The sequence below is a fragment of the Mus caroli genome, chromosome 16 (genome assembly GCF_900094665.2).
Source record: "Mus caroli chromosome 16, CAROLI_EIJ_v1.1, whole genome shotgun sequence".
NCBI lineage: Eukaryota > Metazoa > Chordata > Mammalia > Rodentia > Muridae > Mus > Mus caroli.
The window spans coordinates 29,453,386-29,478,220 of NC_034585.1; the positions used below are offsets into that span (position 1 = coordinate 29,453,386).

The 24,835-nt window shown below is 42.9% G+C and overlaps 1 protein-coding gene across 3 annotated transcripts in view; it reads left to right on the forward strand.

Annotated features, from left to right (window-relative positions):
• Pcyt1a (phosphate cytidylyltransferase 1, choline, alpha) overlaps positions 1-24,835 on the forward strand; it is a 42,546-nt gene that overhangs the window by 13,409 nt on the left and 4,302 nt on the right. For all 3 annotated transcript variants that reach the window (XM_021184604.2, XM_021184606.1, XM_021184605.2), the window contains exons 2-8: positions 5,976-6,102; positions 9,386-9,485; positions 15,996-16,112; positions 17,010-17,161; positions 20,313-20,391; positions 20,956-21,098; positions 23,949-24,137. In XM_021184604.2, the coding sequence (XP_021040263.1) occupies positions 5,986-6,102; positions 9,386-9,485; positions 15,996-16,112; positions 17,010-17,161; positions 20,313-20,391; positions 20,956-21,098; positions 23,949-24,137 (897 nt within the window). In that variant the 5' untranslated portion in view covers positions 5,976-5,985. The remainder of the gene's footprint in view (positions 1-5,975; positions 6,103-9,385; positions 9,486-15,995; positions 16,113-17,009; positions 17,162-20,312; positions 20,392-20,955; positions 21,099-23,948; positions 24,138-24,835) is intronic.

Sequence of the window (24,835 nt, forward strand, 5' to 3'; positions counted from 1 at the left end):
GCAAACACTCATTATTACTGAGCCTAATCCCCAGCTCTCTTTTTACTTTTATTTTGAGACACTGTTTTACTAGTTATCTACTCTGGTCTTGAACTTATTATGTGGCTGAGGCTGGCCTTGACTTTTCAGTTTTCCTCTCATTTTCTCAAGTAGCTGAGACTACAGAAGAGATTTTTTTAAATTATTTTATTTTATTTTATGTGTATGGGTGTTTTAACTGCTTGTATATTTGTGCACTATGCATGTGTAGTGCCTGAAAGAGGCCAGAAGAGGATATCATATCACTTGAACTGGAGTTACGATTGTGAGCCACCATGTGGGTACTGGGAACTGAACCCTGGTCTCCCAGAAGAACAGCCAGTGGCTTAACCACTGTGGTGGTTTGAATGGGAATGGTCCATAGGTTTAAATATTTAAGTATTTAGTCCCCAGTTAGTGGAACTGTTTGGAAAGGATTAGAAGGTATGGCCTGTTGGAGTTCGTCAAAAGACCCTTACTCACAAAGACCATAGAGATCGCCATTGCTGCAAACCACATGAGGATTTTTATTGACCCAACATGCTGGGGACTCCCCTCTCAGCATGCAGGCCAGAGGAGAGACATAGAACAAAGAAAGAACACACTTTTTATACCTTTGTAAGGGGCAGATTTGGGAAATAGGGTTCTCATTGGTGTAGCAAGTAACCCTTTCAGGCATTGGTTGGTTTGCATAGTGACTACCTTTGGCCTAGTGACTCACTTTGCTTGCCCCCATGGTGGGTTATTATGATTTGGTCAGCAAAGCAATAGTCCATTTTGAACTTATGGGTTAGTCACAGCTACTAACGTCACAAGGAATCCTAGCAAGGTCAGGGTGGTTTGTGGTCTTTCTCAGAATTCAGTGTGGGGCGGGGTAGGGGAATTTCTCTGGGAACTGCTATCTTGTTATGGTTATTTCTCTGAGAACAGCTAATATTGTTTTGGTAGCTGTAGGCTTTAATCATTTTGACCGCTAAAACTATGTTTTTACATTTGTTTAGTCAGCCAGCTTTTTTATCTGGCTTTGCACTTGTCTTGCTAGTATAGTTTGGAAATTCCTTTTCGAAGGGGGAAGGTACTGGGTGGTCTTGAATTCATTTTGAATATTACAGCCTTGTTGGAGGAGGTATATCATTGAGTGGGCTTTGAGGTTTCAAAAGCCCATTCGAGGTCCAGTTTCTCTTTCTCTTCCCTGTGCCTGTGTATCAGTGTGTAAAGCTTTCAGCTATTGCTTGGCACAGTGCCTATCCACTTCTTCATGATAATTATGAACTCACCCTCAAAAACTTTAAGCAAGCCCCAAATTTAATGCTTTATTTTATGAGTTGCCTTGGTTGTGATATCTCTTCACAGAAATAGAACTGTAACTAAGATGCTAGGCAGTGGTAGCATACGCCTTTAATCCCAGCACTCAGGAGACAGAGGCAGGCGGATCTCTGAGTTGGAGCCTAGTCTGGTCTATGGAGTGAGTTTTAGGACAGCCAGGGATACACAGAGAAACCTCATTTCTAAAAAACAAAGAAAGAAGAACAGTAAATAAGACAACCTCCAAGCTCTCTCTCCAGCCCCTGGTAGAAGGGATTTTAAAACAAGTAAGTGTCTGGGCTGAGAAACAGGAGTTATTATTTTTACCCAGATCACAGTGAATCTAAGGAGCAAAGGAAGCAAGGTGGAAAGATTTGGAAGCTATGCAGCCAGAGAAGGAACAAAGAAACATGATGAGAGGATGTGTGCAAGAAGCTGAGTGCTAGAGAGTGATGCTTAGCATTGGGGTAATTGGAAAAGGCTAGTGTAGCTCAGAAATCAGGCTCTTCCTCCATCACAGGCCCAGAGGACTGGCAGAACAGAATTACTGCAGCAAATGTCTTGGGGGGAAGTGCCTTAAATTCATTTCCCTGGTTCATACTGGCCAAGCACTTGGTGACTGAGGCATGAATCACATGGGTCTAGGTACAGCTTGTACTTTAGTGTTTATGTGCTGAGTATGCAGGTATGCAGAATGCAAGGGTTATGGGATCATGGTAGCACCCACCCAGATTTCAAAGGAAGCCTCCGTAGGAGGCCAAGCAGAAGTTTCTCACAGGGCAGAAACTTCCTCAGAGAGCCCAGACAAACCTTTTCTGGTGTAGTCAGGCATGTTGGGGAGCAGTTTTGACCCCAAAAAGGTAACAACTGTCAGCAGTGGGCCTGGTAGGCAGAGAGCTTCTGGCAGCATGGAAGACCAGCCTAGGTGATAAGCAGCAAAGTCTTGGGGACTCACTCCTCAGCAAAGTGTGAGAGACGTGGCCTTGGGCTTCATCCGTTAGTGTCTTCCTTGCTGCCTTTTCAGACTGGCTTTGGACTACTTGTTCTTTCTACTTATTGCTAGCTTTCTTTTATTCTATCCCTATTCCACCATTTTTATCTTGGGTATATGTAACTTGCTTATTGTTTTAGAGGGAATCACATATAGCCATGATTGCTATAACTGTAATTTTGGCTACTTTTTTGATTTCTTTTACCTATCACCCTTCTCCACCCCATCCCTTCCACACACTGTCCCCCCACCCCCATCCCACCAAACACTAGGTAGGAGAAAAGGAAGGTTAGAGGGAAAAGGAGGCATGATCTCATTAGACTGCTTCCTGCTGAGGAGGGGCATCAAGTTCCTTGGGGCAATGTTGATCTTAGCAGTTGGTTCTTTGCTCATGACTTCTTGATAAACTGCAGCAGCCTCTTGGAGCTCTGGCATTTCTATACCTTCTCAAGAGTCCCCAGAATTCCAAGTGTATCTTCAGCTGGCAGAATCATGCCTTTGCCAGAGCATGAGACAAATCGCAGTTAGCTTCTGTGCAGCCTAAAGTAGCCCCAAATCCCACACACCCACAGAACATAACTGTTTTAAGAAAGCAACATTCTCACTACAGGATGCCTTGAGTTTCAGATGAGACTTTGGACCTTTGCTTATCACTGGAGCTTGTTATGACTTTTGTGGAGAGGAATGAGAAATTTGCACTGTGAGGTGATAAGCTTATGTATTCACATGACTACAGTCTTGGGTTGTAGCTACCATGTCTGCTTCCAATAACCATTTTTGCACACTTTCCCAGCAAATCATAAATGGATGAAAGTCACTAGAGTCACATGTGTCAACTTATCATAGGGACCTTTGATCCAGGGACACTCCTGACTCGTTACTATTATCTTAAGATAAAGCAGGTACATTCCAGCCATGATAGTCATTTTTGTCTTGATCCATAAATAACACCTCCCCCATTTGACCCAGTTTGCAGGTTCTAACTGGTCTCGATGTTGCTTATGACCATACTTCTCTCAATCGTCCTCCAATAAGCTATGTTCTATACAGCTTAGGTCTGTTTGCTTCTTTCCTCAGTCTCATGGTACTCTGGGGGCTGCACTGGGTTGTTTCAGAACATATAGATGTGAAGTCTCCTTAAAATACTTGCTACCTGTATTTAATTTTAGTACACTTATTCATTTTTTTACTTCTTCATTGATTTATGGGAGGTGTGTGCATGTGTGGAGGTCAAAGCACAACATGCAGATGTTGGTTGTCTCCTTCCGCCATGTGGGACCTGGACACTGAATGTAGGTCATCAGACTTGGCATGGGTACTTTTACTCACGGAGCCATCGACACCACGATTATGTGTCTGTGGTGCTCAAAGTTGGACCAAATGCCTCTGCATGGTAGGCAAGTTCACCACTGAGCTACCTTTCCAGGCTTGCCTTCTATGAGACAAGGTCTTGGTGTGTAACTAAGACTGCCATGGAACTTGCTGTACAGACCAAGCTGGCTTTGAACTCACTCTTCAGCCTTTGGTGCTCAAGTATTGAGATTACAAGCTTGTATCACTGTCCTGGCATACTGTGATGTTTTAGGTATGTGTTGGTTAGTTGTCAACTCGACACACACACATACACACAGAAGCCTCGGTTGAGGAATTGAACAGATGCTTATAGAAGAGGCCTGTGATAAGCATGTAAGAAACTGGACTGACTTCATTCTTACCAAGCCTCTCAGCTCAGTGCACATTTTTGGAAGAACAGTTGTTAACTGGGAGAATTCAGTTTCTCCAGACACTGCACCTTGGTCCATGCCAGTTTGCATTTGTAAGGAAAGGCAGTTTCTGGGTGTGTTCCCCTGCCACTCTAGACTGATATCTCTCTAGGTCAGGCTTCTGCTTAGCTCCGACTCTCAGGGCGTTACCTTAAGCCTCTTAAGAACCTGGCCAGGTTTCTTGTAGATCTTGCCACATTTCTACATGGACTTGAACTACAGGAAGGGAAGGAAAGTGGAGCTGCAGCTGCTCAGAGAATGGCTTGTCCAGGAGGGCTTCCAGGAAGCATGGAGGCAAAGGGGATGGCCTCAGTCTGTCTGTCTTTTCTTTTCCCCTGCCGTTCATTACCTTAGGTAGAAATGACAGTTAATCGTAGAGCTTACTCTCTCTATATTCTGGGGGAGCCTAGCAGTTCATCATTAAAAGAAATCAGTTCTTCCATGCAGATTGTATTACCCAAGAAAAATGCAAATTTGGGACTAACAGGGTGGTTCTTTGGGTAAAGGCACTTGACACCTGACAACTTGAGTCCAGTCCCAGTACTTGTATGATAGGAAGGAGGGGTTAGCTCCCATAAGTTGTCCTTTGACCTCCTCCACATATATGTGCACACACACACATAAATGTAGTAAAGATTTTTTTAATTATTTATTTTTATGTATATGAGTACACTGTAGCTGTACAGATGGTTGTGAGCCTTCATGTGGTTGTTGGGAATTGAATTTTTAGGACCCCTGCTCGCTCTGGTTGGCCCCACTCGCTCTGGTCAACTCTGCTCACTCAGTCCATGCTTGCTCTGGCCCAAAGATTTATTTATTGTTATACATAAGTACACTGTAGCTGACTTCATCTCATTACAGCTGGTTGTGAGCCACCATGTGGTTGCTGGGATTTGAACTCAGGACCTTGGGAAGAGCAGTGGGGTGCTCTTACCCACTGAGCCATTTCACCAGGCCCGTAAAAAAATTTTTGTTTAATGCAAATATTTCCACTGGGGTTGGCAAGGTAGCATAAGCCCATATCTAAACAGGAACATTGGTTCACATTCTCATGAGCCGTAGGTACCAGAAACTCTCTGTTAAGTTAGACAGAAAAGTGAATTTTTCTTTTGGAAAAAGAGATTTGGTGTGTTTTATTAGCTGGAAATTCTGAACTAGTTAGAGGTAGTGACCCTGAAAGAAGAAGAAATGGCATGGTGACTCTCAGCTGTAATCCCAGCACTAGAAGGCTGCGGCAAGAGCATTTTATTAAAGACAGCTCTCACATTGCACCTCTGTATTTCTATAGATGATTTCTGTAGTATGAGCTGGAAGTGGGGTGCATTCCTGTAATTGTGATATTTGGAAGGCAGAGGCAAGAGAAGCATCCCAAGCTTGAGGCCGCCCTGGTCTACCTATAGGGTGAGTCTGAGGCCAGTGCTACATGATGAAACCCTGTCTCAACCTCCCAACACACACAACACACACACAGTCTCTGTAAGTTGAATATCCTCAGTGTGTTAAGAATAATTCAGATTTCACAGTGGTTTGTAGTTCGTGTTTTCAGGTTAGGAATTTGTAATCAGTAGTCTAAGGATAAATATTCCCAACTGGTCACAAACATTTTAGCTAATTTGATTTGAATTGGTATCTTTCTCAGCCCAGTTATTACAGTCCTCTGCACACAGCCAAGATATGAAATGGGCTGTGTGTATGCTGCAGTGTTGGGAGGAGTTTCAAGGTCAGGAGATTAACTGTGGCCATTGTTGCACAGTAGTGTTTTATGAATCCTTGTTTTTGTCATTGGCTCATCTTGGTGAAATTTATACTTTTTAATTAATGTTATGCTGAATGTATTTATGTCTCTGAAATACTGGTTCAGACTTTTTTTTCACCACCACCCCCTTTCTTTTGAGCAGTTAAAAGAAGATGGATGCACAGAGTTCAGCTAAAGTCAATTCGAGGAAGAGGAGGAAAGAGGCACCTGGCCCTAATGGAGCAACAGAGGAAGATGGAATTCCTTCCAAAGTGCAGCGTTGCGCAGTTGTAAGTGAAGAGCTGTGACTGGCAACGCCCTGGTGGTGGAGGGAGAGAGCAATAGGACATGGATGACATTGCCATCGCTGTCTCGGATAGTGGTCTTAAGTGATGGGCAGAGCAAGCCGTGAGTGGGAAAGCTGTTAGCTTTCTTGCCACATGAACTACAACTCAGTTGTGGGAGCTGTACATGGGGATTGAGAAAAATGGTGGGAAAATTTGGAGGATGTGTCCATATTGGGCTAAAAGTCAAATCTGTGGTAACAAAGTCAAAGAGTGGTGGTTCCGGCTAGTGATTTGGGATGTGTCTGTGTTCTTCGGTCCTTCCTGTGTCAATTCTTCACTTTACTGCTGGGCACAGCCACCACTGCCTCCTATATACCTCCATCTCTGGGACTTTACTGTCATACTTCCTAGCCTACTGTGAGTCTTAGGTGAAGGACACCATTGAAAACTTCCTATCTTGTCTCAGCTTGGTACCTTTCTAAAGCTTCCCCTAAAAACATAGCAAAAGACACTTGCGGATCATTGGAGTTAATGTTAAACCATAGGAGAATTATGTTTGGAGAGTAGAGCTCTGAAATGGGTGTTGGCACAGACAGTAGTGTGGAGAAAGTCATTTCCTTTGTTTTCCTCCAGCTTCCAGAGGGTATTCATTGTGTGGCACTCGGTGTGGCACTGGTGCTTCCACCATCACATTGCTCTGACTTGCAATTCCCTGCCTTCTCTTTCTAGCTACAAAAACTTTGGGATTGCATTTACCATGTCCATATTATCCAGAATAATTTTCTTGCCCTGATAGCCAGAATTTAGCCGTATTTATAAAACCTCTTATGCCATGTAAGGTAACATTTTCACAGATTCCATAGACAAAAACATGGACATTTTAGGAAGTGTGATTCTATATGTCAAAGAAGACTCGGAAGATGGCTTAGTAGCCACCAAAGCTGTGTTCAGTCCCAGCACACCAGTACTTCTGTACTGGGCAGGCAGGCATCTCTGAGTTCAAGGCCAGCCTGGTTTACATCAGAGTGGAGGCCAGCAAACACTACAAGTGGGACACTGTATCCAAAAAGCAAACAAAAAAGTAGTGCATTGTTAATTTCTGAAAGTTTCTCAGCGAATCCAGACTAAAGAGGCTGTGGCTGAAGCTCAGCTGTCCACCTGGAGGAAGGACAACTAATAAACTCCAATGCTGCAGGCTCTGTACGGGGGCAGAGCCGAGGCTTCCAGTCTGTTGGAGAAAAGAGCTTTGAGAAGATTGAAACTCCTTGGTCCTTAGAACTGGAGAATTTCATGACTTTAAATTACTTTGCTTCATAGATTCCTGTAAAATGTTTACATGGGGTTCACTGACCTTCTATGCCATCTCCTGACCCCTCACCCAGCACGCTGACTGACCCTAGAGGGAAGAGCATCTGCCTCTGTGTGCTGTCGCCACTGTACACCTGTATTTTCAACTCCTTTTGAGCTCTGTAGCAAAAGCAAACAAAACTGTTCTTCTCTTGGAACAGCTACATTGAACTGTAACTGATATATCATGTAACTGTCTCACAGCCCGCAAGTCAGTCGTTTTCTGTATAATCACAGATTGTTTTTTAGTCACAATGCCATAACCAATTTTAGAGTATATTTACCACCCACAGAAGCCTTGTATTTACTAGCAAATCAATCATTTCTGCTCAGCTTTTGGAAACCACTAATGTTTCTGTTTCTTTGGTGTTGCTTTGTGCAGACATTATTTAAAAGTGGAAACATACATTATGTGGCTGGCCTTTTTCACTGAATATGTTTTCAGGATTAACTCATGTCATGGTATATGGCACTGCTTAATTTCTCATTGCTAAATGACACTTGTATCTTGTATCATTCCACATTTATTTCTGCACTTACATGTTGATGTTTGAGTTGAACAAACAGTATTATATTACATAGTTATAATATGGTATCATGGCAGTAGACACTAGAACAGTGGTTTTCAATCTTCGAACTGAGCAGAAATGCTGCAACTCTTTAATACAGTTCCTCATGTTGTGGTGACCCTCAACCATACAATTTTCATTGCTACTTCATATATGTAATTTTCCTATTGATGTGAATTATAATGTAAATATATGACATGTAGGATGTCTGATATGCATTCCCCAAAGGTGTCAAGACCCACAGGTTGAAAACCACTGCCTCAGCCTAGTTTAAAAAAAAATTAGGCAAAAAACCTACAACTTCACATGTAATGTGAAGATTCATGACTCCTCTGCTCCAAGACTAGGAATGAGGCTAGGATATTTATCTCCTCCCTTCTGCTCAGTGTTGTACTAGACATTCTAATGGCAATATGGTGTGTTAAAAAGAAATAAACCATCCAGATTGAAGAGAGCTGGGTTAAATTGTACTTGTTCACAGATGACAGTATTTCATGTACAGAGAATCCTAAGGCATCAACAAAATATGACAACCACTAACACTAATAGGTGAAGCCAAGCATGGTGGCACACACCTGTAATTCCAGCTCTTAGGAGGTAGAGATAGAGGATCAGGAGTTCAGAGACCCTTTCTCAAACAAAACAAACCTAGTGGTTGAGTTATGCAGTTACAGGACCAAGGAAATATACAGAAGTCCATTGTACTCATCAGTTACATCTCTGTATACTAATAAGAAACAACCGAAGTGCCTTTTTAAAAAGTTCCATTCATTATAGTATCCAATAGAAATAAAAATTTAGGAATAAATTAAACAAAACCTCCCAACTGAAGCCATGTACAGAGAGGCAAGCTCGCCCACATTCTGGTTTCAGCTTTGCTTCTTAGCACATATGGTTCTCATAACTTCCCTGCCCTTTGCTTCCTCTGTAAATGGGTGGCACTGTGGTCGTCCTTGCTTCCTAGGGAGCATTGGAACACAATCACAGCAGACATTAAGCAGCCAGGGTCCACTGAGGCACTGCGCGCCTTCCCGCTCTCTAGTTGAAGGAGTGCAGAGGTTTTGTCACAGGGTCCAAGGCTTGTTGCTCCACCATGCTGTGGGGAGCCATCTTTCCAGAGCACCGCTTAGCTTCCCAGTCAGACTGCTCGGTTTATCCCTGAAATGGCCAGAAAGGTGTTCCTTCTTCACCCCACAGTTAAGTCAGTCTGAAGAAGGCTGCAACGTTCACTCTTCACTTTAGAATACTTTTCTTTCCTTCTCAGTGTTATGAAATTTTAGTCACATGATTGAATAACTGACTGTCCTTTAAAGGTATAGCGAGTACTTCAGTGAACACCATTGAATTTAACTTAATTTTTTCTTGTTCAGGGTTTGCGGCAGCCAGCTCCTTTTTCTGATGAAATTGAAGTTGACTTTAGTAAACCCTATGTCAGGGTGACTATGGAAGAAGCCTGCAGGGGAACTCCGTGTAAGTAACTGCTTAACGGTTTTATTTGCTGTAGTGTTCAGCATGCTCGTCTGCCTCAGTGTTCTGTTGGAGGGGTAACTCCTTCACTCTATAAAACTCTAAATTGTTTTCCTTGTTAGGCATTTGTTTCTTGGGTTGTTGGCTTAGTGGTCATGAAACAGAAAAACAAAATAGAAAATATCACAACTATTGGCCTGATGGCTGAGAATGTCGCTCGCTCATTGGTAGGACATTCAAGGACCTGGGTTTGATCCCCGTGGTGGTAGAAAAGACAAGACAAGAATCTTGCTAGCTCTAGCTGAATTATGACTTGTTTGCTTATTTGGTTTTTTTGTGAGCCGGGTCGTGGTGGCATATGCCTTTAATCCCAGCACTTAGGAGGCAGAGGCAGGCAGATTTCTGTGTTCGAGGTCAGCCTGGTCTACAGAGTGAGTTCCAGGACAGCCAGGGCTACACAGAGAAACCCTGTCTCGAAAAACNAAAAAAAAAAAAAAAAAAGAACCCCCCCCCCAAAAAAGGCAAGTGTTCTACATTCAGCTGTATTTCTTGCCCTGTGATTATGTCTGTTTTTACAAATATCCAAATAATCAATATACTGTCATATACTTTTTCTAGCCTCAGCATTTTTTCCACAGTTCTTTCTCATGGTGTCAGTCAACTACAATTACACCTGTAATCTCAGCTTGGAAGTAGAGGCAGGAGGATCATTTTAGATCATCTTTGGCTATCACAAAGCAAATTTGAGGCCAGACTGAAGTTGAGACACTGTCTCAAAAAGCCACCCACCCTCACAGAAAAAAATGACTTACCTATTGTCTTAATCAGGGTTTTACTGCTGTGAACAGACACCATGACCAAGACAAGTCTTATAAAGGACAACATTTAATTTGAGCTGGCTTACAGGTTCAGAGGAGCAGGGCAGCATCCAGGCAGGCATGGTGCAGGCAGAGCTGAGAGTTCTACATCTCCATCTGAAGGCTGGCTTCCAGGCAGCTAGGACAAAGGGTATTAAAGCCCACACCCATAGTGACACACCTACTCCAAAATGCCACACCTCCGAATAGTGCTGCTCCCTGGCCCAAGCATATACAAACATCACACCCATTAACTCCAGTTCCAGGGACTTGACACCCTTTCTGGCCTCTGTGGGCAGTGCATGCACAAGATACACAGACACAGCTGGGTGTGGTGGTGCACATTTTAAATTCCAGCACTCAGGAGGTAGAGGCAAACATATCTCTAAAATCAGGTACAGCCTGGTCTACAGAGTGAGTTCCAGGAAAGCCAGGGCTAAATAGTGAGACCATGTCTTAAAAAAAAACTAAACCCAACCAATTAACCAATCAAACAAACAAACGAACAAAAAACCGGAAAGACATATATGCAGGTAAAACACAAAAAACAAACAAATAAAAGGAACAAAATAGACTACCTACCCACACAAATGAAACATCTCATGAGCATTTGTGGTAAATGCTAAGTCATACAAGCAGTCAGACAGCTAATTCTTTCTTTACCTTTTTCTAATCTTTTTCCTGTTCTAATTACCATGATAAGTATTCTATCTATTCTACCAATATAGGGCTGAACTTAACTCCAGGCAAGCACAAAGAGTAAGATGTCATTACAACCACAATACAGTCTCACACATATGCAATGAGTTTATGAATTTTACCTCTCATCCTTGTTCCTGGTTGGCCTGGAACTCTGTAGACCTGGAACTCAAAGATCCACCTGCCTCTGTTCCTTGACCCCTGTGCCAGCATTGGGATTAAAGGTGATTGTGTTTGGTTTGGTTTGGTTTGTTTTTGACAGTGTCTCTCTGTTGTTGCCTTGTGACCCACAGAGATCTGCCTCCCAAGTACTGGGATTAAAAGTTGTGCACTGTGATTACTTCTTAATTGTGTTTATGTTTGTTTTTTTTCTAAGTAATGAATAGTAAAGTATGACTGGAAATGGTGCTAGACAATGGCTAGGGGATCCCAGGACCCATTGGCTGTATTTATTATTATAATACCTAGAGTCCTAAAACAATAACAAATACTAGCCCCTGAGATTATTCTTTTTATGCAAAAAGTATTTAGATATGACTCATCTTATACTACCTTTCTGATTCATGAAGCGAATTTAATTAATTTGTTATTTAATGGGACAGGTTTTCACTATGTGGTCTCTTAATTTTTTAAAAAATTACATTTCTCTACTTATTTTGTGTGTATGTCTATGTGTGCATGTTGAGATGAGGGACAACTTTCAGAAGTTGGTTTTCTCCTTCTACCGTATGTCTTGGGAACTGAACTCAAGTTGGTAGGCTTCGTGGCAAGTACCTTTATCCACCGAGTCATTTCACTGGTCTGGAAGTCAAATTTCAAAATGCCAACGGACAGTTCATGTTTCACATTCAACCATGGTATAAAATCTGTTGGAGTCAGGAACTTTTTATGTATAGCATAACGACACACGTTCAGAATAATACCTTACTCAGATCTCTGCACAGTTACCCAGAGTGTTGTTAGATTATCCACATATCATCTTGGTAATTTCAAAAACTGAAAATATGTGTGGTGGTAGGCTGAGGGTGTGACGCTGAGGAAGAGCACAGGCTTAGCTCTCCTCAGACTGTGGGTTCAGTGTGTAGTGACTGATTGACAGAATATCTCAGTAGACAGTGAATTGAAACTGGATTTTGCCTGGCTGGGGAAGGCATCTGCTTGCTTAGCAAGAGTAATGCATCCACCTTATTTATAACCAGAGAGTGACTGGCTGTTGCTCTCAACAAGATGAGACAGTTGCCAATCAGGGTGTGGCTTATTGGTGCTTGCTTCTCCCGAGACTTTTGCAACAGTGACCCCTTCTGACCATTTGGCTAAAATGGTCATGTGTATTGCTCACCTCAGAGACTGGAGGTGAGTGAGGCCTTCCTTAGGATACTGCTGTGGTGGAGCACTTGGAAGGGGCACTGCAGAAGTGTAGGTGCATGTTGTTTGGGGAAAGGCTCAGCTGTGTTTTATTGTGCTGGCAAATAGTCTTCCTGGGTAACATTCCACTTTTCCACTCCCTAGACAGTGATTACTCTGCCAGACCACCCCTTGCTTTGCTGTGGCTATTCTACAATATGTTCATAGCTTTTACAGTCTAGTCTGCTTTTTAGGATCAAGTAAAAGGGTGTCATAGCCCCTCAAGCCTTGCTTCAGAAAACCCAGTGTTAGTTTCTTCATGAATTCTCGGATTAAAAGTAGATAAAAAACCAACTCCTGGTTTTTGTTGTTGTTTTGTTTTCAAGACGGGGTTTCCTCTGTGTAACCTGGGCTGTCCTGGAACTCACTCTATAAACCCAGGCTAACCTTAAACTCAAGAGAGCCTCCTGCCTTTGCAGGAGTACTGGGATTAAAGCCATGTGCTACCACTGCTCAGCTGATTCTAAACTCACGTTTTATTTTATTTTGTCCTGTAGATAAATAAACCAAGTTTAAAAAGGATGGAAGCTGGTTGACAACTTGAGCTAACCTTTATGTTATAGAACAATAGTAAATATACGTCAATAGGACAATGGTATAGCTCCATGGTAAAGCAGGCGCAGGGATCCCTGGGTTTTAAAATTCTTAGTATCAAAAGAAAACCACAGCAGGTGGCAGCAGCACAAACCTTTAATTTCTGAGTTTGAGGCCAGCCTGGTCTACAGAGTGAGTTCCAGGACAGCCAGGGCTACACACAGAAACCCTGTCTCAAAGGAAGGAAGAAACACACTTATTATTTTCCATTATATTGGCCTGTTTTACTTAATTCTAATGTTTTGGGCCAGCAAGATTGACTCATAGGTAAAGGAGCTTGCTGCCAAGCTCCACAGCCTGAGTTCAGTCCCCAGACCCCACATGGTGACTCCCACAAGTGTCCTCTGTTCACTATGTGTCTCCATGGTGTGCTTGCATATGCTTACTCTCTGTCTCTTTTATACCCATACACACATAGTAGATAAAAGCAAAAATTTCAGTAAGAATGTATTTCCTGTATTATAACCTGATGTGGCACCCACAGCACTGAAAGAACGCAGATTGAGAAGTCTTCCTCTCAGCCTGTCTCCCCGCCATCATGTCTCTCTTAACAGCAACCAGGATGATCAGCTTCTTGTGGCTGTCTGAGTACCTAGCTTATGGCTCCTGCACCATGTCATGGGCTCAGTTTTCCAGTAAAGCGTTGTCTCCACACCTTTGCTATTGCAAACAATGCCACGGTGAGAGTATGTCTGAAAGACCGTGTCCTGGAGTGACAGTGGCTGGCTCGAAGGAGCCAAGCATTTGCCATTTGTCTTTGATAAATGTTGCTGAATTATGTTCCTATCAGCAAAGTATGATTTCTCAGTTTAAATATTACATGTTTATGGATAGAGCTATTTTAAAAATCTAAACCTCTGGGCTGGCGAGATGGCTCAGCAGGTAAGAGCACTGACTGCTCTTCAATAAGGAGATATCTGATGCCCTCTTCTGGTGCATTTCAAGCCAGCTACAGTGTACCTGTACTATACATAGTATAATAATAAATAAATCTTTGGGTCTGAGCGAGCGGGCCGACTGGAGTGAGCGGGGTTGACTGGAGCAAGCAGAGGTCCTAAAATTTCAATTCCCAACAACCACATGAAGGCTGACAACCATCTGTACAGCTACATACATTAAATAAATCTTTTAAAAAATCCAAACCTCTTTTTTAAAAAAAGATTTATTGATTTTTATTTATTTGAGTACACTATAGCTGTCTTCAGACACACACCAGAAGAATGTATCAGATCCCATTACAGAGGATTGTGAGCCACCATGTGGTTGTTGGGAATTGAACACGGGACCTCTGGAAGAGAAGTCAGTGCTCTTAACCACTGAGCCATCTCTCCAGCCCAAATCCAAACCTCTTGACAACCATTTTCCTTTTCCCTGATCCACAGCCCTTAAGAGGCTTTTTTTTTGAAAAGCCTCTTAAAAACCTGTTTTTGAGACAGGTTTTCTCTGTGTAGCCTTTGCTGTCTTCAAACTCAAAGAAATCTGCCTGCCTCTGCCTTCTTAGTCTAGGATTAAAGGCATGTGCAACCACCACCAGGCAAGAGGTTTTGTTTGGCAGTAATCATGCCCTGGATAAACCTCATTGGCTGAGATACTACCGTGCAAAGCTTACCGCTCCTGGGACAAGGGGAGAAGTATGTCTCCAGGCTTCAATTCTGTCCATCAGATGGGACTCTGGTCCTTCTTTCCTTAAGAGGTGGCCATGTTCCTATTGCTGCCCTCTGCTGCCACCCTGAAATAGTTCCTCCTTCAGTGTCCTTAGGCTCCTGGACTTGCTCATTTGAAACACAATGAGCAATACGTTTATTTGACCCTGGAATTGGTCTCATGCACTTGCAGATGATTTCCTGGCTTTTCTTTTCATAGGCCACTACAGTTATTAAAAATAACTCAACAGACAGTTCTTTTTTATTCTAATTAATGGAAAAAGGAAAAGATCTGCTTGTCTCTGCCTTCCAAGTGCTGGTATTAAATACATGCTTTACCATGCCTAACTAGGATTTATTTTCAAAGCAAAGTGTTACTTATTAGTGATCAAGGCAAACTGAAAATGAGAATGTTAGCAGTCAGAGCGGAGTTTTACATTCTGTTTAAACAAACCTGAAATGTCGTAAATTACAGGGGGAGGGTTTGGGAGCTGAAGAGATGGTGTAGTGGTTAAAAGACCCCAGTTCAAGTCCCAGCACCTATGGTGGGCAGCTCCCAGTTGCCTAGGAGTCTGGCTCCAGGCAGTTGGATGCCTCTGGGATAGGTACTTGCATTTACATGCACACACCTCCTCCATACATATATTAAAAGTTCATCTTTTCTTAAGGCAAGGATTTTGAAGTTCAGGATATGTATTCATTGACTAAATATTTAATATATCTTAGGTGGCATTAAGGAAAAACTACTCAGTCCATATAAAAACATGGACCCCAGTCTAAATTCTAGATATCAGAGATAGAAGTGGCCACCTTTAGTAAGGGAATAATACCTCAGTCTTTGGGCCTTCTTGTGTTTGGTTCAGGTTCCTCTGTACAGTTGGACTAAGACAATTAGTAAAATGGCTCATGTTTGTGTTTTATTTTAATAGAAATAGGCACTGGACTTAGGGCCTTATTCAAAGCCTCTACACTATATATACATATGAGATGTATATTGAGATATACATATGTATATATACATATGTGTATTTATATCTCAATAGGGTTATATACCAGACTCTCTTTTTACTTTTATTTTGAGACAGGCTCTTATTACGTTGTCCAGACTGGCTTTGACTTAATCTGTAGTTCAAGCTGGCCTTGAATTTGGTAATCTTACTGCCTCTGCTTCCAAACTGGTACCATGCCTGGTCCTAGAGAACATCTAACAAGAGAGGCTCTGTTAGAATGAAAGTCACACAGTGCTATTTGAGTTTGTCAGGTGTGAGACACTGAGTAAATATGTTTTTGTAATGAGTTTTTTTGTTTGGATTTAGGTGAGCGGCCTGTGAGAGTTTATGCGGATGGAATATTTGACTTATTTCACTCTGGTCATGCCCGGGCTCTGATGCAAGCGAAGAACCTTTTCCCTAATACGTATCTAATTGTGGGAGGTAAGAAAGCAGCCATTGACTTTACGTGTTGTCCAGAAAGAGAGTAATTTCCCTCCTGTTCGTGTGCTGTGAGTGCTCTGGCCCAGGACTCCTTTACTAAAGGAATGAAGTGTCTGTCTTAGATTCAGTCTGTGTAGGACAGGCTCACTGAAGTCCTAGATGATCTTGGTGTTCACAGCTGAGGGTCTGCAGTTATATACCGTTACAGAGCTGCATTCATCCAGTTGTCTACTTAAAAACACTGCATCTGGACTTTGCTGCATCAATTTTGAATCAACAGAAGAAAATTCTGTCAAGCAAATGCTATATGGTCAATTCCAATCTTATAAAATGAAAATAGGAAAGAAAACATTAAAATTTTTATTTTATGTATATGGGTGGGTTTTTGTTTGTTGGTTGGTCTTCATGTGTGTTTCTGTACCACATGTGTGCCTGGTGCCCAAGGAAACTAGAGAAGGTATCAGATCCCATAGGACTGGAGTTACAGACAGTCGGGAGCCACCATGTCGGTGCTGGGAATCAAGCTCAGGTAGTTTATAAGAGCAGCCAGCTCTTAGCTGTGGAGAGATCTCTCCAGCTCCAATACAGTTTTAAAACCCTCAATGGTGTAGAAATACAGAGCAGGTTCATTTCAAAGTCAGGCTCTGAGTTCCATAGTTTACCCTTTTCAAAAGTGTGAGCCTTACTGTAGCAAGTGTTACTCCTGAAGGTTAGTCTTAGATTAGGAAGGACATTGTCACCCAGCCTGAGGTACATACAGGAGATTCTTCTCCATATTGGTTGGGGATGGGGTAGGCATTGTCACAGGCCTAGAAAGTAGGAGACGATGGGAAGGGTTGTTGACGAGGAGTGTTAGACAGGGACCTTGACTTACAACTGTGTGATGCTGTGATGCAGTCTGCAGTGATGAGCTAACGCATAACTTCAAGGGCTTCACTGTGATGAACGAGAATGAGCGCTATGACGCCGTGCAGCACTGCCGCTATGTGGATGAGGTGGTGCGGAACGCCCCCTGGACTCTGACGCCTGAGTTCCTGGCAGAGCACCGGGTAAGACTGGCCGCAAGTACTCATTCCTAGTTCCAACACCCCCTCAGTGTTTGGGGGAGAAGGCTGGTTTTCCATTTGTTATGCTTCATTTATGCCTTCTATGTAAGTTTCACATAGAGATGACGACTGTGTTATTACTATAATAGTGGTCACAAGCACTTTATAGTCACTGTGTTCTAGTTGCTCCCCACAGCCGCCCTGTGGGGATAGTTAGTATCTCCATTAACACATGGAGAACAAGGTGCAGAGAGACTGAACAATGAGCTCCGGGTTACTCTGTTACAGGACTTAAATGAGCCGTCTAACTACAGGATGCTTTCCCCACTCAATAGGTGTGTCCTCCTTTATGGTGTGGCAATCTCTGGACTATCCATAGTCCTAGCCATACACGTGCAGCTTATCTCTCTGGGTTAGGAAGGTGGCTCAGCAGGGAGAGGCACTTGGTGCCTGGCTTGATGACCTAAAGTTGAACCCTGAACCTACATTCTGGGTCCAGATGAGATCTTAACTCCTGCAAGTTGTCCCCTGGCCTACATACACAAATGTATGAACAAATGAACACATACAAAATAAATGTAAAAAAATATGTTTATATTCTAAAGCCAAGGGACTGAAGCAGGAAAGTTTGAGGCCAGCTTGAGCTACATAACAAAGACCTTGTCTCAAAACCATAGGTTGGAGAGATGCTCAACATTTAGGAGTGCTTTCATTCTTTCAAAAGGCCAGAATGTTCCCCGCACCCACACGGGGTGGCTTTCAACGGCTTGTAATTCCAGCTTCAGGGATTCCAATGTCTTCCAGGCTCCTTAGGCACCGGTACATACATGTACGTGTACACACACACATACACGTACATGCACACACAAATAATAACTCTGTGATTAAGAGCACTTTCTGTTCTTGCACAGGACCTGGGGCTGGTTTCCAACACCTACATGGTAGTTTACAAGAGTGTAACTCCAGTCCCAGAGGATCCAACACCTCCTGGCCTCCATGCATGGATTCCAGGGACACAGACATACATGTGTTGCACAGACACAAACCAGGCAACACACTCATGCACATACAAAATATAAAAACAAAACCTTTTTTTTGGTTTTTCGAGACAGGGTTTCTCTGTATAGCCCTGGCTGTTCTGGAACTCACTTTGTAGACCAGGCTAAGCTGGCCTCGAACTCAGAAATCCGCCTGCCTCTGCCTCCCGAGTGCTGGGATTAAAGAAAGGCGTGTGCCACCACGCCCGGCTAAAACAAAACCTTTTAAAAAACAAAAAATAAAGAAAAGGAAAGCTTCACATGTCAAGAAATAGTGCATTTTTAAAAAAGATTTATTTATTTATTTTATGTATGTGAGTACACTCTAGCTGTACAGGTGGTTGTGAGCCTTCATGTGGTTGTTGGGAATTGAATTTCTAGGACCTCTGCCCACTTGCTCAGTCCCTGCTCCCTGTGGCCCAGAAATTTATTTATTATTATAAATAAGTACACTGTAGCTGTCTTTAGACGCACCAGAAGAGAGTGTCAGATCTCATTACAGCTGGTTGTGAGCCACAATGTGATTGCTGGGATTTGAACTCAGGACCTTGAGAAGAGCAATCAGTGCTCTTACCCCCTGAGCCATCTCACCAGCCTTCATGTTTTCTTATGTTAAGTTTACTTTCAGCTTTGATTTGGGGCTAGGAATTGTGTGCAATCAGAAACCAAGGATGTTTTTACTCTTATCTAAGAAGTAAATAATTATTTTAAAACTCCCAGAGGCCTTTGAGTTCTCCCACATAAAGCATGCCTTCTACAAGGGTGGGCTTTAAAGAAATGGATTTAGGGCTAGAGAGATGACTCAGAGGTTGAGAGCACTGATTGCTCTTCCAGAGACCCTGAGCAACCACATGGTGGCTCACAACCATCTGTAATGAGATCTGGTGCCCTCTTCTGACATGCAGATATATGTGCAGAACACTGTATATAATAAATAAATAGATCTTTTAAAAAAGAGAGAGAGATGGATTTATTTTATTTTTTTGTTTTGTTTTGTTTTGGTTTGGTTTTGGTTTTTCGAGACAGGGTTTCTCTGTGTAGCCCTGGCTGTTCTGGAACTCACTCTGTAGACCAGGCTGGCCTTGAACTCAGAAATCTGCCTGCCTCTGCCTCCCGAATGCTGGAATTAAAGGCGTGCGCCACCACGTCTGGCTGAGAGATGGATTTATTACCCTGGTTAGAGACCTTCAAGCTTGAAAAGCCAGTGTGCACATGGGTGTGGGATTGTTGCAGAATTGTTTAGTGCGGCAGAAAGGAAGAGTGACAGCCACTGTGCATCTGAAGCGACAGTGTAGATTTACTGTAACTGTTTACCACATTGTATTTACTATTCTGTGGGGGGGGGGGCATAGCACACATGTGAAGGCTAGAGAACACCTTGTGGGAGTCAGTCCTCTCATGGATAGAACTGGAGGTAAGCCCAGCCTTCACCTGCTGAGCCATCTCACCAGTCCTCCATCGGCACTTAACAGTGGTACGAAAGGTGACAGGCAGCGTTACTCTCTCAGCACAGCTGGCCTGGGTAGGGGTGTGGGAGAAGAACTTGCAACCTCCCCTTTCCCCTTATAAGCAGTAAATCTCAGCCACGCAGCTTGCTTCCCACTAAGCCTTGTCTTTGCTGTCCTGTTCTGGGGTATAGCTTTGGTTGAGTGGTAATTTTTAAATTCCCCTTTTCTCAGGAGCTGAGAGAAGAAGCAGTTAATTAAACAGTAACCAAATCCGTCATGCTTTTAGAAGCCTTAATGTGACCCATTGTTATAGACCTGGTATGACAGGGTGATTCCCTTCTTTCTAGGCTCTGGCTTCCCAGATACCCCCGGTCCCCCTGACCACAGCGTGCCGACTGTACGAAGGGAAGCTAGCACTTCTCTTAGGCCAGAGAGAAATAGCTAGAGAAGAAACCTATAGACTTCCTGTGTTTGCCATAAGCCATAAATGATCAGGTTGGTGGTTTCTGAAGACTATAGAATGTGTGAACCAAGCAAAAAGTACAGAGAAAAGGTTGTTCTGAGGCATAGCCCCTGCCAGTTTCCCTTTTTCTGAGCTCAAGAATATTTACAGGTTCTTTCCAAAAGGCAGTTATCCTGGGGTTTAAAATGAAGTTTTCTTGTTTTCAGATTGATTTCGTCGCCCACGACGACATCCCCTATTCTTCTGCAGGGAGCGATGATGTGTATAAGCACATCAAGGACGCAGGTGAGTGAGCCACGCCCAGCTCCAGTGGCCCTGCTGCCAGTGGAAAATGTGATACTGAGATATTTAATGTTTTTCTGGTCAAACTGTGGACAACATTGTAAGTGAGCATAGCCTCAACATCTGTTGATTCTTGATTTAAACATCTCTTTAATTTTAGGACAAGTTCTATATTTTTCTTATTGCTAGGATAAGCAATACCCTGTGCCTCCTTCTAGTCTTTCATTCTGTCCCTTGGGTGCCAGGATCTCTAGAGTTCTCCTATAGTAATAATAGAGTCTGCTTTTTTCTCCTTCTCTTCTCTTCTCTTCTCTTCTCTTCTCTTCTCTTCTCTTCTCTTCTCTTCTCTTCTCTTCTCTTCTCTTCTCTTCTCTTCTCTTCTCTTCTCTTCTCTTCTCTTCTCTTCTCTTCTCTTCTCTTCTCTTCTCTTTTCTTTCCCTAAAAAGAATAAATTGTGTCTTGGAACTCACTGTGAAGGCCAGGCTAGCTTTGAACTTACAGAGATCCACCTGCCTGTGCCTTTGATGTGGCAGGACATCACAGTTTTGTCTGTCTGTCTTTCTTTAGGCATGTTTGCTCCCACACAGAGAACAGAAGGTATCTCCACATCAGACATCATCACCCGCATTGTCCGTGACTACGATGTGTATGCAAGACGGAACCTACAGAGGGGCTACACTGCCAAGGAGCTCAATGTCAGCTTTATCAACGTGAGTTGCAGCCTCACCCCATAGCTCCCTGCCACTGTAGGGCACATGTGCTTCTCGTGCTGTGTGCTCTGAGCTCACTTTTCAGTGTGCTGTGAGATTACCATTCCCCAGAGCTACCTCATGTCTCCTACAAAGAGTATAGCACAAAGGCAGGCTCTGTCCTCACAGTCTAACGTCATAATATCAACGTATAGATACAAGGACAGGCATGGTGGTGGCACCTTTAATCCCAGTGTTTAGGAGCAGAGACAGGCAGATCTCTGTGTGTTCCAGGATGGCTAGGGCTGCACAGTGAGATCCTGTCTTTAAAAATAAAAGGAAAGGAAAAAAAAAAGACATACAAAACAATTTAACAAATAGGAATATGTAATTGTGCATGCCTATAATCCCAGCATAGATACATCTGTTCTAGTGAAAGGACTGGAGGAAAGAGGATCAGAATTTTGAGGCCGGCCAGCCTTAGTGACACTCTGCTTCAAAAGAACAACAGAAATATAAGTTATATAGCAAGCACACTATGTCAAATGAAGAGTGGCTCTTTTTTTTTAAAGATTTATTTGTTTATTATATGTAAGTACACTGTAGCTGTCTTCAGACACTCCAGAAGAAGGAGTCAGATCTCGTTACAGATGGTTGTGAACCACCATGTGGTTGCTGGGATTTGAACTCCGGACCTTCGGAAGAGCAGTCGGGTGCTCTTACCCACTGAGCCATCTCACCAGCCCGAAGAGTGGCTCTTAACTGGTTGGTTGGTTTTGCTTTTTTTTTTTTTTTTAAATTATGTGTTCTTTTGAGAATAAAATGAAAACTACAGATCTCTCCCTATATGGCTAATGACATACAGCATTTGATATATAGTTTCTCCACATGGGCTATTTAGCAAGTCCTGTCTCAAACACACACACACACACACACAATCCACACAGGTACTTTTGATATATGCCTTTTAGGAAAGATGTAAATTGTATATATAAATAATGCTTCAATAAAGTTGATTTAAACAGAGCAAACCTACTAACTATATTGTATGCAATAATTATTTACCCAAACCCTTTGCTTGTTCCCAGCTCTGTGAAAGAATTAGATAAACCAGAATAGGGCTTAGTGGTCCATCCCATCCTCCCACAATTTGGGAGGCAAAGGCAGGAGGACCACTTCAAATTGAAGGTTTCAGGTCAGCCAGGGCTATATAGGAGACCTTGTGTTAAAACACAAACAAGAAAAAAAGGTAGGTGAGCCAAGTGTGCATCCCTATAATCCCATCTTAGAAGGCTGAGTCAGGAAGATTACAGATTTGAGGCTAATCTAAGCTACATAGCAAGACTGTCTCATAAAACAGAAACAGAGGATAGAGAGATGGCTCAGGAGTTAAGAACACTGGCTGCTCTTCTATTCCCAGCACCCACGTGGCAGCTCACAATTCTCTTCTGGATGCTAGAGCACTACAAGTATGTGGTGCCCAGACAACGACAAAAAAGAAAGGAAAGGGGAAAACCAAAACCAAATGGTCCCCTCTCTCTGTCTCTCCCCTCCCCTTCCCCCCACCCTTTATCTTGTGCAACCTGCATGCCTCTTTCTTCCTTATGGTTGAGAAATTAAGAAACTACCTTTTTTTTTTTTTGCATTGTTTTGTGTTTTTAATAAAACCTTTCAAGTTGTAGCCCAGATTGACCTGGAACTTGTGATCTTCCTGCCTTGGCCTCCTGAGTACTGGGGTTACCTGGCAAGTGCCAGCATGTTCAGGCAATATAGTGCTTTACATTTGACTAAATATCACTTCTTCTCCATTAGAGCATTTATACCATTTTACACTAATGTTTAGGGATGTTGGCAGGACTAACTCTTTGCCATTTTGCAAATGAGCAAGCAGATCTCCATCTTATAAAAGGCAAAACATGGACTGAGAAGATGGCTTGGTTGGTAGAGTGGCTGCCATGCAAGTAATGACCTGAGTTCTGATCTGCAGCACCTATGTCAAAAGCTAGGTGTGGCAGCGCATCCTCTAAGACAGGAGGATCCCAGGAACCCAGTGGCCGGCCAGCCTAGTAGACCTGGTGAGCTCTAGGTTCAGTGAGAGACCCTGTCTCAGAAAAATAAGGGGGAGAGCAGTTAATTAAAGAAGACATGTGATGTTGAACTGCCTTCACACACACACACACACACTGAAAGTCAGTTTATCTAAAATCATGGAATGAGCTAGTGATGGGGTATCCAATATCATGAATTAATTAAGGATCTAGTATTTCTGCTTTGACTCTGACCTGTTTGCTTCTTGGAAGTGCTGTGTGATGATCTTGTGCAAGCACTCTCCCATCTGAAGGAGCCTTATTGGATAGATCTCTATGTCATTATATTAGATTTATCTTGACAACCTTGACTTCCTTTGGTTGCATGCTAATCTATTTCTGCCCTCACTGTCATAGTTAGAATCACCACACTTTCATATAAGGTGACTGGCTAGCCAGAGATTATTTTTCCTGTTATTATGCTAAATAAATAACAGAGCAGATTAAGCAAAGCAGAATTTGTAATTTTGAAAACAGTATCAGTAGCCAAATTTTTCACTCTTTTATGGTAGGCAAAGTCAAGTTGGGTATTCTTTTTATAAATTAATATTATTATTTTTGTAAATTATGTGTATGTCTGTGGTTATGTGCATGTGAGTGCAGGTGCCTGTGGGGGCAGAGGTGTTAGAGCTCTCAGGAGCTGCACATACAGGTAGGAGGGAGCCATCTGAAGGTCATGCTGTCAATCAAACTCGGGCTCTCCAGAAGTGCAGGCTGTACTCAGCCTCTAAGCCATCACTCAGCCTGGGTACTAGTTCTTACAATTCATTTGTCTCCTGTCTAGGAGAAGAAATACCACTTGCAAGAACGAGTTGATAAAGTAAAGAAGAAAGTGAAAGATGTGGAGGAAAAGTCAAAAGAGTTTGTGCAGAAAGTGGAAGAGAAGAGCATCGACCTCATCCAGAAGTGGGAGGAGAAGTCCCGAGAGTTCATTGGAAGTTTCCTGGAAATGTTTGGTCCAGAAGGAGCACTGGTGCGAGCCTTTCTTCCTGACACTTGAGGGAATATCAGGGAAGGGAAGGGGGCTGCTTTTTGTTCCTGCTAACTGGCATTGAACCCAGGGCAGAGTACACATGCTAGCAAGCACTCTACCACGGAGCTACAACCGCAGCCCTATGTTTGTTTGTTGGTTTATTTATTATTTTTTGAGACTAGAACTCACTGGGTAACCTTGGTGGCTTGAAACATGCAGTGTAGAATAGGCTGGCCTAGAACTCACAGTGGTCTTCCTGTCTCTAACTCAACTGCAGGGACTAATGGTGTGTGCCGCTGTACCAGGCTTATTTATTAAGACAGGGTCTCCCTAAGGCCTAAACTGGCCTTGAGCTTCCTGTGTGGCCCAGGCTGGTCTTGAACTTGTAATACTAGTAGCTTCAGCCTCCAGTCAATAAACAAGTGAATTCAAGAGAATTGCAATGCTGTGAAGTGGAAAGAAATAGAGAATCTTTGAGCAGAAAGGAAGATCAAAATTAACAAATTATCAAATATAGTTCCATATTTCCTAGTAATTTTGTCAGCTGCTTTATCAGCCTTGACAACTTCTATGTTTTGGGTTTACATTGAAAAGAAGGAAAAGAGCCGGGCGTGGTGGCGCATGCCTTTAGTCCCAGCACTCGGGAGGCAGAGGCAGGCGAATTTCTGAGTTCGAGGCCAGCCTGGTCTACAAAGTGA